The 16,325-nt window shown below is 37.7% G+C and overlaps 1 protein-coding gene across 11 annotated transcripts in view; it reads right to left on the reverse strand.

Annotated features, from left to right (window-relative positions):
* CEP128 (centrosomal protein 128) overlaps positions 1-16,325 on the reverse strand; it is a 475,959-nt gene that overhangs the window by 61,518 nt on the left and 398,116 nt on the right. For all 11 annotated transcript variants that reach the window (XM_061429611.1, XM_061429609.1, XM_061429607.1 and 8 more), the window contains one exon: positions 9,463-9,486. In XM_061429611.1, the coding sequence (XP_061285595.1) occupies positions 9,463-9,486 (24 nt within the window). The remainder of the gene's footprint in view (positions 1-9,462; positions 9,487-16,325) is intronic.

Raw genomic sequence — 16,325 nt, forward strand, 5'->3', positions numbered from 1 at the left:
AATTTCAATACCGTTCTGTCAGTACAACATTCTAATATATTCATTTTATCTTGGTATTAAATATATTTGCATTCAAGCCTTACAGCTGCAGACTGGCAAAGCCAGTTCTCACTGTCAAACCAATCAGCCAATTCAGCCTTACTTTCTGGCAGAAAAAAAATTTGACTTCATTTTTCAATTCTGCATATTGTGTTAATGTGTCCTTGTGACAACCATCCCACTTTTCAATCATAATTCTAAGATAGATAGACGGATAAGGAATGGAGCCAGGCCAGAGTCTGTCACCTGGATGAAATGACACTGGCTTTCAACGATTTCTTTTCAACACTTCTTAGCTTTGTTTTCTGGAGTTATACATTCTCTGATTATAGCAGGGTGGTGGAAAAGGTGAGGTCATTAAATAAAACTATCTTTACTCCGCCCCAACATCAATCAACGATACACATCAATTTCAGAACAACTCATTCTCAACAGCCCATATATCTAATACCACTCTTTGTTCTTATCAAAAATGTATGCATGACCAAGAAGGACAAGTGAAGGAAGAAATGGCAATCCACTCCAGTATTCTTGCCTGGAAAAGCCCATAGATGGAGGAGCCTGGTAGGCTACAGTCCATGGGGTTGCAAAGAGTCAGATGGAGGAGCCTGGTAGGCTACAGTCCATGGGGTTGCAAAGAGTCAGACATGACTGAGCGACTTCACTTCAAGAAGGACAAGAAGCTTTACTTTAGTAACTTGATTAAAGGAGGACATGAAGGCACCCAAATCATAAATTGTCCCTTCTCTGGCACCCTAAAGAGCCTGGGGCATTTGCCATCAAGGGAGGAGGAAGCCTTTCTTCGGTGAAGTGGGAGAAGGTGGGTTATGAAAGGTAAGAGGGCCTCCTCAAGCAGAGCTATTTTAAGAGTGCAGGTAGAAGCTGAGGATACAACTGCTTCTCTTAAACATTCTTGTGTCTTGTGTCTGACTACCCCTTCAAACATCTTTGTGTACTCCTGGGAGTGAGCTGCTGGAAGACCATGTTCTAACTCACCAGCTCTCTTTGAAATTACTGTCGAGGACAGCGTTAATCATTTTGCTATAAAAAGAAAAGGACTGCTAACATGTTTCTGTTTTCTTTGCTTTTTGGTGAAATGTCATAGATACAAATGAGTACATAAAACTTATACATAAAGGAAAATGACAATTTTTGTGGCTTTAATTAGTATTTCTTTGATTACGAATGAAGCTGAATATATTCTTACATGATTCTTTTTCAACTGAAATGCTTGCTCATGCCTTTTACCCTTTTTCTTTAAATCTGAGTTGTTTATTCTTTTCTAATTGCTTTGTTGAGCAATAAGATTTGTATACAAATTGATTTGGACATACACTGCTTGTCAGTTATATCTTCTGCTACAAATAAATTCTAAGCGTGGACTGCTTTTAATTCTTTTTATGTTGTCTTTCTGATTTATGGAAGTTCTTAATTTTGATGTGGTCACATCAGTCGTTTCCTTTCTCATCTCTATTTTCAGCACCCCCCTCCTCCTAGAAATCTTCCAAAGTCCTAAGATCATGAAGATAGTAAACTATACTGTGTTTTAAAGTTTTACAGTTTCATCATTCACATTTAGGCTTTCAACCACTTTTGCATCTGAGATAGGGGTTCAATTTCATTTGTTTCATATCATCTATTAAAAAGTTCACCCTTATTCCCCTGATAGTGATGAACAGTGTGTCAGACATCAAGTTTCTATGTACAAAACTTGTTTTTGGATTCTCTGTATGATAACATTGACCTATTTATATATTCTTGTGTCAAGACTATACTATCATAATTTCAGTAGCTTTAATAAGGTCTTATATAAATATATTAATTGCAAGAACTGATGCTGAAGCTAAAACTCCAATACTTTGGCTACCTGATGCAAAGAACTGACTCATTTGAAAAGACTCAGAAGGGGACGACAGAGGATGAGATGGTTGGATGGCATTATCAACTCAATGGACATGAGTTTGAGTCAGCTCTGGGAGTTGGTGATGGACAGGGAGGCCTGGTGTGCTGCAGTCCATGGGGTCGCAAAGAGTCAGACATGACTGAGCAATTGGACTAAACTGTGAAAGTGAAAGGGGAGAGTGAAAAAGTTGGCTTAAAGCTCAACATTCAGAAAACGAAGATCGTGGCATCCGGTCCCACCACTTCATGGGAAATAGATGGGGAAACAGTGGAAAAAGTGTCAGACTTTATTTTTCTGGGCTCCAAAATCACTGCAGATGGTGACTGCAGCCATGAAATTAAAAGACGCTTACTCCTTGGAAGGAAAGTTATGACCAACCTAGATAGCATATTCAAAAGCAGAGACATTACTTTGCCAACAAAGGTTCGTCTAGTCAAGGCTATGGTTTTTCCAATATTAAGCCAACTCAAGTCCTGGAATAAACTCAATTGATAAATTGGTAATTTGTCAGTGTTTTATGATTAATTATCCTTTTCATACATTCTAGGATTTATTCTGCTAATATTTTGTATATAACATTTTTGTATCCATGCTAATTTGTGAATAGTTTCTTAATTTCCATATTTACGCATTCTGTCTGGTTTTAACTCAAAGGTTATACACATTCCTACTGAGTTGAGCATGTTTCTTTTCTACTATAATTTATTTTTTGACCTTTGAGTTGTTTGGAATTTTACTTTGAAATTTCCAAAAGTTGATGGCTTATTTGGTTCTTTATGAATCTTAAAACTAGTTATAATTATGTCACTAATTCTGCTGCACAGAAATGATATGTGCAAATTCTAGTTTTCACTAAAGGCAAGCTACACACATGCTTTCCCTTTCTTTTGTCTAGTTACAACACAAATCTAAGGACTGGAGCTGAACCAGGCATCTTAGATCAGGAGGGTAATGGAATATACTGAAGATGGCAGAGCAAAACAGCAAAAGAAGCCGGAGTTTCTGACATCCTACCTGCCATGGACGTGGTATATTTGGACTGTTACACAAGAGCGAAACTAATTTCTCTCTTACTTTTACCCATAATTATTTTTGGATTTCTCTTAACTGACGTCATGATAACTAACTAATACAAAAGTATGAGAATCTAAATTATCATGGCATTTATGGAAATGAAAATAAAGACAGATTTGAGGGGTGATATGAAAAACAGACTTTATATATCCAAGTTTGCTTCCCCCTTCCCTTTCATTTCCCAAAAGTGAGTCTTAACTGTACTGCCTGTACCTCTTCTTTGCCCTCAACCTCCCACTTACTAAGTGTGCTAGTTCCTTTCTAGAAATAAGGGTACTCACTTTAACTCTGCCTTTCTGGCACCACACTGTCCCAATTCCTGATTTTCCAAGCACATCCCTAAAGCTCTACGATCTCCACACACACTTCCCTTTCCCTACTTGCAGCCTGTCACTACGGCACTCCAGCTGGGCACACGTTCACCATGCACAATCCCCGATTAAAAGCCATTAACACTCCCTATAGGTTTAATAGCTGTGTTACCTACTCTCACCTCCAGACCTTGTAATGCCAATGACAGAGAATGAACAGCAATCACAGTAATTCTTTCCAAAGGAGTAGCCCAGAATCCTTCCCAACAGAAAGTGTCAATAGTCAGTACTATGCCCATCAGTAGGAACTGGCACTCAGGTAGAAACCCGCTTGTATGCCTGATCAGTTCAGTCACTTAGCTGTGTCTGACTCTTTGCGACTCCATGGACTGCAGCACACCAGGCTTCCCTATCTATCACCAACTCCCAGAGTTTACTCAAACTCATGTCCATCAAGTTGTTGACGCCATCCAACCATCTCATCCTCTGTAGGCCCCTTCTCCTCCCACCCTCAGTCTTTTCCAGCAACAGGGTCTTTTCAAATGAGTCAGTTCTTCATATCAGGTGGCCAAAGTATTGGAGTTTCAGCTTCAGCATCAGTCCTTACAATGAATATTCAGGGCTGATTTCCTTTAGGATGGACTGGTTGGATCTCCTTGCTGTCCAAGGGACTCTCAAGAGTCTTCTCCAACACATTGAACTTCTCCAACTTCTTGAATACAGTTCAAAAGCATCAATTCTTCGGTACTCAGCTTTCTTGATAGTCCAACTCTCACATCCATACATGACTAGTGGAAAAACCATAGCTTTGACTAGACAGACCTTTGTTGGCAAAGTAATGTCTCTGTTTTTTAATATGCTGTCTAGGTTGGTCATAACTTTTCTTCCTAGGAGCAAGCGTCTTTTAATTTCATGGCTGCAGTCACCAACTGCAGTGATTTTGGAGCCTCCCCAAATAAAGTCTCTCACTGTTTCCCCATCTGTTTCGATGGGACCAGATGCCATGATCTTCATTTATTAAATGTTGAGTTTTAAGCCAGTTTTTTTCACTCTTCTCTTTCACTTTCATCAAGAGGCTCTTTAGTTTTTTCGCTCTCTGCCATAAGGGTGGTGTCATCTGCATATCTGAGGTTACTAATTTTTCTCCTGGCAATCTTGATTCCAGCTCATGCTTCATTCAGCCTGGCATTTCTCATGATGTACTCTGCATATAAGTTAAATAAGCAGGGTGACAATATACAGCCTTGATGTACTCATTTCCTGACTTGGAACCAGTCTGTTATTCCATGTCCAGTTCTAACTGTTGCTTCTTGACCTCCATACAGATTTCTCAGGAGGCAGGTCAGGTGGTCTGATATTTCCATCTCTTTAAGAATTTTCCACAGTTTGTTGTGTTCCACACAGTCAAAGGTTTTGGCATAGTCAATAAACCAGAAGTAGATATTTTTCTGGAACTCTCTTGCTTTTTCGCTGATCCAGTGGATGTTGGCAATTTGATCTCTGGTTCCTCTACCTTTTCTAAATCCAGCTTGAACATCTGGAAGTTTATGGTTCAGGTACTGTTGAAGCCTGGCTTCAAGAATTTTGAGCATTACTTTGCTAGTGTGTGAGATGAGTGCAATTGTGCAGTAGTTTGAACATTCTTTGGGATTGCCTTTCTTTGGGATTAGAATGAAAACTGACCTTTTCTAGTCCTGTGGCCACTGCTGAGTGTTTCAAATTTGCTGGCACATTGAGTGCAGCATTTTAACTGCATCATCTTTGAGGATTTGAAATATCCTGTATGCCTGATATCAAATCTAAACTCCTTGGTTTGTATTTCAAAACTCTAAAATGTCTATCATTGTCTTAAAGTTTTATAGCTAATGAGTCTATAAGAAAAAAAAAAAAAACAACTGTGAAAGCCTTTGAAATGGAACAAAAAGTTACTGCTTATCTTCAATGAAAAACTAGTTTTTGCCTAGCCAATCCTTCTGGGTTTTTGATTCAATGGGATCTCTATATAAGTCATTGTTTGATATATTTATAATTTGCTATGCAAATGATTCTTGTACACAGACATGAAATAAATTTTATCTGCAGGGGGGTTCAATTGATTTCCTTCCTCCACCATGGAAGAAGCCAGTTTTGCTTCTATTTTAAATTCACTGCAGTACTCTAGTGCTCTTTGAATGTTCCTTTACGTGAGTAACATCTAGCTCATTCTCTCATTTTTTAAACTCATTTGTCATGAGTTCATTTTATATTTCTATGAGAGTCATGATTTCATGATTTTGCCTTTAAATTTTTTTTAAATATCTCTCTAACAAACTCTTGTTTTCATTATTGCCTTTAAACTTTGATTTCATCCCCAATATACAATGTCTTCTCTGGCCTTCTTCCTGACACCACTGATTCTTCCCATTTTAGGGATGAATCTAATCTCCACCATGACCTCAATCTACAAAAGCTATGCTTTTCCATGAAGAACCTAGACTGCAATGATGTCAATTTATTTTACAATTATAGTTTCTTTGTAATGCCTTCTACAAAATGCACTGTTTCATTGACATGTTGTAGACACTGCATATTTATCTTACATCATTAATTTATATGTAAGTAACTTCTGTCCTTAATTAGAGTGCAAGTTCCTTGAGAGAACTGATCACAATTCATTTTCCTTTTCTCCTCATCACTTTCTACGTAATACCCGTAGTGCCCAAGAAATATCCACTAGTGAGTCCCATCCATGGCTCAAGGCTCTCAACCACGATTTCTTTCAGGTTAATCACTTAACTTTATTTAGGTAACCAACCAACTATGCTTTGGCTGAAGGTGGTTCCTTCCTAAAAAAACTCATGCTAAACTTTAATGAAGATCATTGGAGCTTCGTGAAACACCAAATAAAGTGTGGTACTAATCAGAAAGTCTAGAGAAAAAATAATAAATTGATATGCTTCTAGGTACTTTTCCCCCTCAATTATCAGGACTGTCTATACCTATATTCTTAAGAACAGTCCATGTGAGGGTTATACACACTCAGTTCAGCATTCATTCTCTGATTCTGCAAATGCTTATTGATTTTCAACTGTATGTTAGAAAGTTTTTGCAGGCCTTGGCGATTCAATTGTAAATAAAATGTAATTTGTAATCCAAGACACTTACTTGCTAGTGAAGAAGGAAGAGGGAGGGATAAGAAAAGAGGAGGGAAATAGAAACAACTGTGACCTAAGCATATAGATAATTGGTGACAAGCCAAATTAAGTTGCTCTTATTTTCAGGAATTATATATACTGAACCTTTAAAATTAATTTAATATAAGTACAATAATGGGATAATGAAATTTCAAATTTTGCAGATCTGTATCACCAGAATACACATTGTACATTCAATGTCTTACATACCCTAATACCAACTAAACCAAATGAGAGACCACCAGCATTTTTCTAGGTTTAACTGCTGAGTTGTGAGAGAATAATAAATGGCCTTGAGACTGCTGCCAGCATATTTGATTTTATGAACTATAAAATATTTTACCAGTTGAATAGTCTACCAAGTATATTAAATCTGCTCCTTATGCTATATGAAGTCAAAGGATTTCATAACATTTGAGCATTAACATTATTACTGAGCATTTTCATTTTTATCATTTTACTTATGATAATTATTTCAAATTAAAACCATCTTGAGAAAACTGCCACTGTTTAAATAAAAAAAAAAACCCTAGTTCATTTAACCAGTTTTATTTTTCTCATGATGACTTTTTATTCTTACCTTTATTCCTAGAGGAACCCTTAGAATAAAGCATTTAAGATTTTATACCATAGCACTCTGTTAGTAAAGAGATTATGGAAATAAAAAAGACCAGCAAATACTAATAAATTTTACAGGCTTTATGTTGTATGTTGACATATTGGTATAATTAAAATGATTCAAAAAGAAACAAAAAGCAATCATATAATGATAACCTAACAGTTGTTTGGTCCTAAATATTTTCACATATATTTTTCTCTAAATTCTCCCAACAATCTGATAAAACAAGTTTAATTATATTCATTTTTACAGATGAAGGAATCAAGAAACAAGTGGTTCACTAAACATGTAAGTGGCATTTCCTATGCTACACCCAGGTCCTCAAACTTTTTGCTTTTGTTCATACTTTTATAAAGAACATTTGATTTATAAGCCAAATCCTATTGGCAAGATACTTTCGAAGGGTAAGCAAAATATATGTAGAGGAACACTAAACATTTTATTCACTTACAGTGCAATCATACTAAAACTGAGAAAAATCAAGTGTACTTTCCAAATGGCCCAGTTAAAAGTAAGGAATAGATTATTTACTCACTACAGTCTAGACACTGTCTATCAAAATCACTTGCTTACATAGGACTAAAATGTGCTCTATTAGCATCTTTCCTTTCCTCATACAAATTAAATATTTTATTCTTTATTAGGAGAAGGCACTGGCGACCCACTCCAGTACTCTTGCCAGGAAAATCCCATGGACGGAGGAGCCTGGTGGGCTGCAGTCCATGGGGTCGCTAAGAGTCGGACAGGTCTGAGCGACTTCACTTTCAGTTTTCACTTTCATGCATTGGAGAAGAAAATGGCAACCCACTTCAGTGTTCTTGCCTGGAGAATCCCAGGGATGGAGGAGCCTGGTGGGCTGCCGTCTATGGGGTCGCACAGAGTCGGACACGACTGATGTGACTTAGCAGCAGCAGCATTCTTTGTTAACCTTATTTTTTAAAAGCTTATGTTTTGCCTTCTCATCAAAAACATTTAAAAAATGACTAGTTCCAAGTCATTCAATATTTTGTGTTTTCAAAGTTTTTAACACAAAATATACATTTCCAAGTATTTACATCACATTCTCTGTATAGCTTTAAATATCTCCCTCTGTATATATTTACTTTTGAACATATGATACTTTATGGCTGAACAATATTTCATCGTAGATGGTACCATAATTTACCATTCTTTCAATTCGTGTGGCTTTATCATGCAAATGTTTATTTATAAAACCATGTTTTTTTAAAAAAGTTGCAGCATCGAGTGGTATCACAGCCCTAGTTCCTCTCCAACAAGTCACCATGATGAGATTCGCTTGCTTCTGTTTTTTCAGACACCGAATCACCATATGTTATCATGAAAGTACACATGTCATTTTATATCTTATATTTGCTTCCATTTAACATTCTATAGGGAGAAGGCAATGGTACCCCACTCCAGTACTCTTGCCTGGAAAATCCCATGGACAGAGGAGCCTGGTAGGCTGCAGTTCATGGGGTCGTGAAGAGTCGGACACAACTGAGCGACTTCCCTTTCACTTTTCACTTTCCTGCATTGGAGAAGGAAATGGCAACCCACTCCACTGTTCTTGCCTGGAGAATCCCAGGGATGGCAGAGCCTGGTGGGCTGCTGTCCATGGGGTCACACAGAGTTGGACATGACTGAAGCGACTTAGTAGCAGCAGCAGCAACATTCTATAATAAGCCTTTTCCATAATCATTGTGTCATGGTGGGCAGAATTTCACACTTTATCTAACCATTACTTTATTGCTAAACAATAAGTTTTCTTCTCTTTTTTCTTTTTAAAAATACGTAAATCATTTTCCAATAAATGTTGCAAGCATATAACCTTTACATATGTGCCCTTAAAAAAACGATTTACTAACACCAGATTCCTGCAAGTAAAATTAAAAAAAAAAAAGGCTAACCAGCTTTTATCATTATTTGAATATGGACAAAAATATTGATTGTCCACACTTCAAAAGTTCAAAGGATAAAATGGCATCCTAATTTCAGTATCTTATCAACTAGTCCTTTTAGTGATTGGGAAATATAGAAACAAATAAACATAATTACATTTAAGCTAATTGTGTTTTCCATAAATTAGTATATATTGGCACCATTTGTCTTAAGACGCAGTGACCACTTAGACATATTTTTCTTTTTCTTAATGCTTTTTTCATTTTAAAAGTCTGTATCTACATACCTTTCAGGTATAGTTTAGCTTATTGCTCCCTTTGAATCTTAGATGAAGTTTTAGAAATGCTTTCTGGAACTGCTTCCTTTGGGGAGTACTCTGAAATCCACCATAGGATCCAGCAGTAATTCTGATAGAAGGAGAAAGAAAATGACCCAACTTACCGTTTCTAAGGCATTTACACGGTCCTGCAAATAAAGCATAATATATAATTATAAAAACAAAGCCATTAAAATATCATTTCAAGTTTAGTTTTTAGATTTTTCCATTTATCTTCTATTAACATTTTTAACATGTAAAAGATGAAAACTCCTACTCAGGATAATCTCTTTAAGAGAAAAATAGTCATGAAACAATTACTTTTCTCATCTTGACTAGCGTTAGGACTACAAGGTTTAATTTAACCGTAAACACCATAAATTCAGGCTTAGTTACGAAGTGAAATAGAGTTTAAGACTTCTGCATTGGTAAAATTATGTCTATTTAATAAAATATAGCTATTTGATAGATCTGAACATATGAGCCACAACCAGACAACAGCAGTGATATAACAAAAAAATTTAGCACATACACTTGCTCTCGGTTAGGTATACAGCACAAAGTGCGCTGTCACAGGAAATCAAGTTCAGACATGAGAGTGACATCACCAACTACAATTAATAAGTACACGGTTAACTGAAACAAGGCAGGAAAAATAAGAATGATAGGTTAAATGCAGGCAGTCCTGAACCCAGGTGGGTCTTCGTTACTTATAGTATCTTAGAAGGATTCATAGACATACTGGTTTTTAAAAAGGGTCATTGATAATATTGCTTTAAAAGCTAAATGATTAAGAATGGTTTCATTCTCAGTCCAACAGCTGTGCTCTCAACTGTTCCCAGAGCTAAACAGCTATACACAAAAAGTTTTTTTTTTTTTTAAAGTTGAATTTGAAAGGAGAGTCTGAAAATTCAAAGAATTGTAAAGCCATCATTTTTATGAGGATGAAGGCTGTTTTTCTCTTCTTTCATTTTAAGCAATTGAAGAAGATAATATAAAATCTGGATCTCTCTCTTGTTTAATTAAATTAATCATTTGTGCTAGAGGGTAAGGAGGGAAAATGGTGCAGACAGCCACTGAGCTCAGATCTCTGAGACCCTGCAGACACTGACAGGGACCCACGACCCTTAGAAGCTTAACCTCGCCCTCCCCTCCCCCAGATTCTCCCAGCCTCACCTAACACAGAGGCCTTGCCTTTGAGGATTTCTGTAACCCAGCCTTCAACATTCAGACTGGGAAACTAGCTTGGACATTTCTGCCCCTTTAAACATCTGGCTGTGTGGGCACAAATTAAATGAATATATTAATACTATGCAAAAGCAGCCCAAAGCAGACTGTTTTTAGCAGTATAATCTGTTTAATTGCATTTTGTTGGCATAGTTGAGAGAACCTCACCGTCGCCCCCATAATTTTCATAAAATAATGGTTATTTTATTGGTGACTTGGGTACTGTCACATTTGAGTAGCTCGTAATAAATGCATATAGTGCCTCTAGGGGGCTTTGATCTGTTGTTACCAGGCATCTTATTCACAGTACATCTGGGACAAAACCATTCAGCAAAGCTTTATCATCCTTTGCAGATTGAACAGAACCTCATTAGACAGTCTTTGGGTAGTGCTGCATTTATATGAACCATCTTGGAAGGCTGAAAATATTTACAGCCACTATTTGGGCCTTAAGTTGTCCCCATACCATGTATTTATGGGGCTCATGTTACTTAGAATTAGCATATTTTAAAAGCACACATACAGCTGGTTTGCAATCAGTGATTTCATATGATGCCAAAATGGTACAACTGAACTAAATTCTGTTTTAATTCATAGCTCAGTGTTCAGGAAAGATAAAACTCATATGATTTATATATTAGTACCTTCATTTTATTTAAATATTTGTTACAGGATTTTAAAAGGAATGTGTACTGTCACGGACTACGTGTTTGTGTCTTCAAAGTTCACATGCTGAAAACCCCAGTCCCTAAAGTGATGGCCTCTGGATACATGGCCTTTGGGAGGTAACCAGGTCAGGAGGAGACAGCCCTCAGGACATTAGTGCCCTTCTAAGAAGAGACACAAGAATGCGGGCTTCCCTTTCTGCTCTCTGCCACACTAAGGCATAATGGGAACATGGCCATCTACAAGCCAGGAAAAGGTCCTTCACCAAGAACCGAAACTGCCAGTGCCCTGATCTTAGAACTGCCAGCCTCTGCAACTGTGAGAAATAAATGCTTGCTGCTTCAGACACCCAGGCTACAGTCATTTCGTACAGCAGTCTAAGCTGACATATGCCTAGTCTGTAAGGCTAAAACACAAATGGTGGGGAGACAAAAAAAATCTCAAATTCATTAAAATATAAAGATCAATAGATAATCTATTTTAATGCAATTTAGTTACATCTGTTTGTCTATAACCTACTCCATTCCAAAATGGTACTGAAATAGCTTTCAAAGAAAGAATATATATTGAAAAAAATGAGAAAATTAGAGAAACAGGAAATGCAGTTCATTAACCTGAATTTAAATAATTTAATCTGCCAATCAACAACAGCTAATAGGATATCGGTCATTGTTGGCAATTAGTGAGCTTCCTCTAAATTGCAGTTCTGGGCTTTAATTATAGGCTATATATAAAAAAAAGAAACTACTCCTAATCTTTATGAACTTACTACCTTGCTTTTAAAATTTAAGAAATATATTTTGAAATTTAAATGGCTGAAGTTGACTTCTTTTTTGACAGCCAATATTAGTTACTATAATTCTACATATAAAAGAATTAGCCTATTGCAAATCCCTGTTCTGAAACAAAATATCTGCATATTTCTCATGTTCTTATCATTAGAATAGAGGTAATTTAAGCCAGAGTATGAAGAAATACTAGTATATGTCCTGGAACGAATATGCAATTATACCAAAATTGATTTATATTCTCCCTATCCTCTCTCACTCTCACTAGAACTGGACTTGTAGTGTTCTATTGTTGCTGTTTAATCTCCAGTTTTCATTTCAACAAATCTTATCTTAAAGCTCAGTCCACAGGTTCAATACTCTGCCTTCTCTCCCACCACCCACACACTCTCAAGCTTAGATCCTGAAAAGAATTGCTTCAGATACTGAAAGGGATGGTACGGGGAGGGACGTGGGAGGGGGGTTCAGGTTTGGGAACACGTGTACACCCGTGGCAGATTCATGTTGATGTATGGCAAAACCAATACAATATTGTAAAGTAATTAGCCTTCAATTAAATAAATTTAAATTAAAAAAAAAAAAAGATACTGAAAGGGGAGTTGGTAGGTGAGACGAGTAGAGAGAGAAGAAAGCCTCCAGAAGTAATAAAGACACTCTCACTATAATGCAATTTCAGGTGGTCTTAATAAATCAGCGGTTCTTACTTTTGTAGTCTTGGACTTTGAGAACTTTTTTTCCCCAGGAAAATGAATGCTATACACAACACACATAATTTTGCATATACTTTTAGGGGAACTGCAGACTCTCAGAACCTACCCATAGCTGTCCAAGTATTTTTACTTAAAATAAAGATACTTGAAATAGGATGTAAGAATTAATTTATTAGACCAAATAAATTATTGTATTCGAACAAATCTATTTCTCCTGTACGAAGTATTTCTTGACAACAAGTAAAGAAACCATTGGGAGTGGAAGGTTAAAAATCAGAGGAGAAATTTCCTTCAAATATTTTGAAGGAAAAGTTCTAAGGGGAAAAATAGGTTTTATTGTTATCAGGTTTTTTGGTGATTGAAGATTCCCTTTCCCACTATTTTTTAGTGCTATTTTAGAAGGGGAAAGTCTAAGAAAATCACAATCTTGTCATGGAAAAGGGGCTTGCATAACTCAATGAAGCTATGAGCCATGCCATGCGGGCCACCCAAGACAGATGGGTCACAATGGAAAATTCTGACAAAACATGGTCCACTGGAGGAGGGAAAGGCAAACTATTCCAATATTCTTGCTGCAAGAACCACATGAACATGAATAGTATGAAAAGGCAAAAAGATATGATACCAGAAGATGAGCTCCCACGTTGGAAGGTGCCAATATGCTACTGTGGAAAAGTGGAGGGCAATTACTAATAGCTCCAGAAAGAATGAAGTGGCTGGGCTGAAGCAGAAATGACTCCCAGCTGTGGATGTGTCTGGTGGTGAAAGTAAAGTCTGACGCTGTAAAGAACAATATTGCATAGGAACCCGGAATATTAGGTCCATCAGTTCGGTTCGGTCGTTCAGTCGTGCCTGACTCTTCGTGACCCCATGAATCGCAACACGCCAGGCCTCCCTGTCCATCACCAACTCCCGGAGTTCACTCAGACTCACGTCCATCGAGTCGGTGATGCCATCCAGCCATCTCATCCTCTATCATCCCCTTTTCCTCCTGCCCCCAATCCCTCCCATCATCAGAGTCTTTTCCAATGAGTCAACTCTTCACATGAGGTGGCCAAAGTACTGGAATTTCAGCTTTAGTATCATTCCTTCCAAAGAACACCCAGAGCTGATCTCCTTTAGAATGGATTGGTTGGATCTCCTTGCAGTCCAAGGGACTCTCGAATCTTCTCCAACACCACAGTTCAAAAGCATCAATTCTTTGGTGCTCAGCTTTCTTCACAGTCCAGCTCTCACATCCATACATGACCACTGGAAAAACCATAGTCTTGACTAGACGGACCTTTGTTGGCAAAGTAATGTCTCTGCTTTTCAATATGCTATCTATGTTGGTCATAACTTTCCTTCCAAGGAGTAAGCATCTTTTAATTTCATGGCTGCAGTCATCAAACATGAATCAAGGTAAATTAGAAGTGGCCAAACAGGAGATGGCAAGAGTGAACATCAACATTTTAGGAATCAGTGAATTACAATGGACTGGAATGGGCAAATTTAATTAGATGACCATTATATCTACTACTGTGGGCAAGAATCCCTTAGAAGAAATGGAATAGCCCTAATGGTTAATAAGAGTTCGAAATGCAATGCTCAGGTACAATCTCAAAAATGACAGAATGATCTCTGTCTGTTTCCAAGGCAAACCATTCAATATCACAGTAATCCAAGTCTACACCTTAACCACTGATGCCAAAGAAGCTGAAGTTGACTGGTTCTATGAAGACCTAATAGGCCTTCTAGAATTAACACCAACAAAAGATGTCCTTTTCATCAAAGAGGACTGGAATGCAAAAGTAGGAAGTCAAGAGATACCTGGAGTAATAGGCAAGTTTGGCCTTGGAGTACAGAATGACACAGGGCAAATGCTAACAGAGTTCTGTCAAGAGAACACACTGGTCGCAGCAAACAACCTCTTCCAACAACACGAGAGATGACTCTACACATGGACATCACCAGATGGTCAATACCAAAATCATATTGATTATATTCTTTGCAGCCGAAGATGAAGAATCTCTATACAGTTCACAAAAACAAGACTGGCAGCTGACTGTGGCTCAGATCATCAGCTCCTTACTGAAAAATTCAGGCTTAAATTGAAGAAAGCAGGGAAAACCACTAGGCTACTCAGGTATGTCCTAAGTCAAATCCTTTATGATGATACAGTGAAGGTAATGAATAGATTCAAGGGATTAGATCTGGTAGACAAGAGTGCCTGAAGAACTATGGACACAGGTTCGTGACACTGCACAGGAGGCAGTGATCAAAACCATCTCAAAGAAAAAGACGCAAGAAGCCAAAGTGATTGTTTGAGGAAGCTTTACAAACAGCTGAGGAAAGAAGAGAAGCAAAAAGTAAGGGAGAAAGGGAAGGATGTACTCAGCTGAATGCAGAGTTCCAGAGGACAGCAAGGAGAGACAAGGCCTTCCGAAGTGACCAATGCAAAGAGAGGAAAACAATAGAATGCGGAAAACTAGATATCTCTTCAAGAAAACTGGAGATACGAAGGGGACATTTCATGCAAAGATGGGCACAATAAAGGACAGAAACGGTATGGATCTAACAGAAGCAGAAGAGATTATAAGAGGTAGCAAGAATACACAGAACTGTACAAAAAAGGTCTCATGACCAGGATAACCATGATGGTGTGGTCACTCACCTAGAACCAGACATCCTGGAATGTGAAGTCGAGTGGAACCGACACTACAAACAAGGTGATGCAATTCTAGTTCAGCTCCTTCAAATCCTAAATGATGATCCTGTGAAAGTGCACTCAATATGCCAGCACATGGAAAACTCAACAGTGGCCACAGGACTGGAAAAGGTCAGTTTTCATTCCAATCCCAAAGAGGGACAATGTCAAAGAATGTTCAGACTATTGCATAACTGTGCTCATTTCATATGCTAGTATGGTTATGCTTAATATCCATCAAGCTAGGCTTCAGCAGAATGTGAACTGAGAACTTCTAGATGGACAATTAGGTTTAGAAAAGGCAGAGGACCCAGAGATCAAATTGCCAACATTCTTTGGATCATAGAGGAAAGCAAGGGAATTAAAGAAAAACATCTACTTCTGCTTCATTGACTATACAGAAGCCTTTGAGTGTGTGGATCACAACAAATTGTGAAAAATTCTAAAAGAGATGGGAATACCAGACCACATTACCTATCTCCTCAGAAACCTGTAAGCAGGTCAAGATGCAAGAATTAGAGCCTTACACGGAACAACTAACTGGTTCAAAATAGGAAAAGGAGTATGACAAAGCTGTATTTTGTTACTCTATTTAACTTGTATGCAGAGCATATTATGCAAAATGCCAGGCTAGATGAATCACAAGCTGGAATCAAGATTGCCAGGAGAAATATCATTAACGTTAGATATGCAGATGATACCACTCCAATGACAGAAACGGAAGAGGCATGTTGAGTTTTAAACCAGCTTTTTCACTCTCCCCTCATGAAGAGTCCAATCACTTCATGGCAAATAGATGGGGAAAAAATGGAAACAGTGACAGTTTTACATTCTTGGGCTCCAAAATCATGGCAGACGGTGACTGTAGCCAAGAAATTAAAACGCTTGACCCTTGGAAGGAAAGCTATGAC

The sequence above is a fragment of the Bos javanicus genome, chromosome 10 (assembly GCF_032452875.1).
Source record: "Bos javanicus breed banteng chromosome 10, ARS-OSU_banteng_1.0, whole genome shotgun sequence".
NCBI classification, from domain to species: domain Eukaryota; kingdom Metazoa; phylum Chordata; class Mammalia; order Artiodactyla; family Bovidae; genus Bos; species Bos javanicus.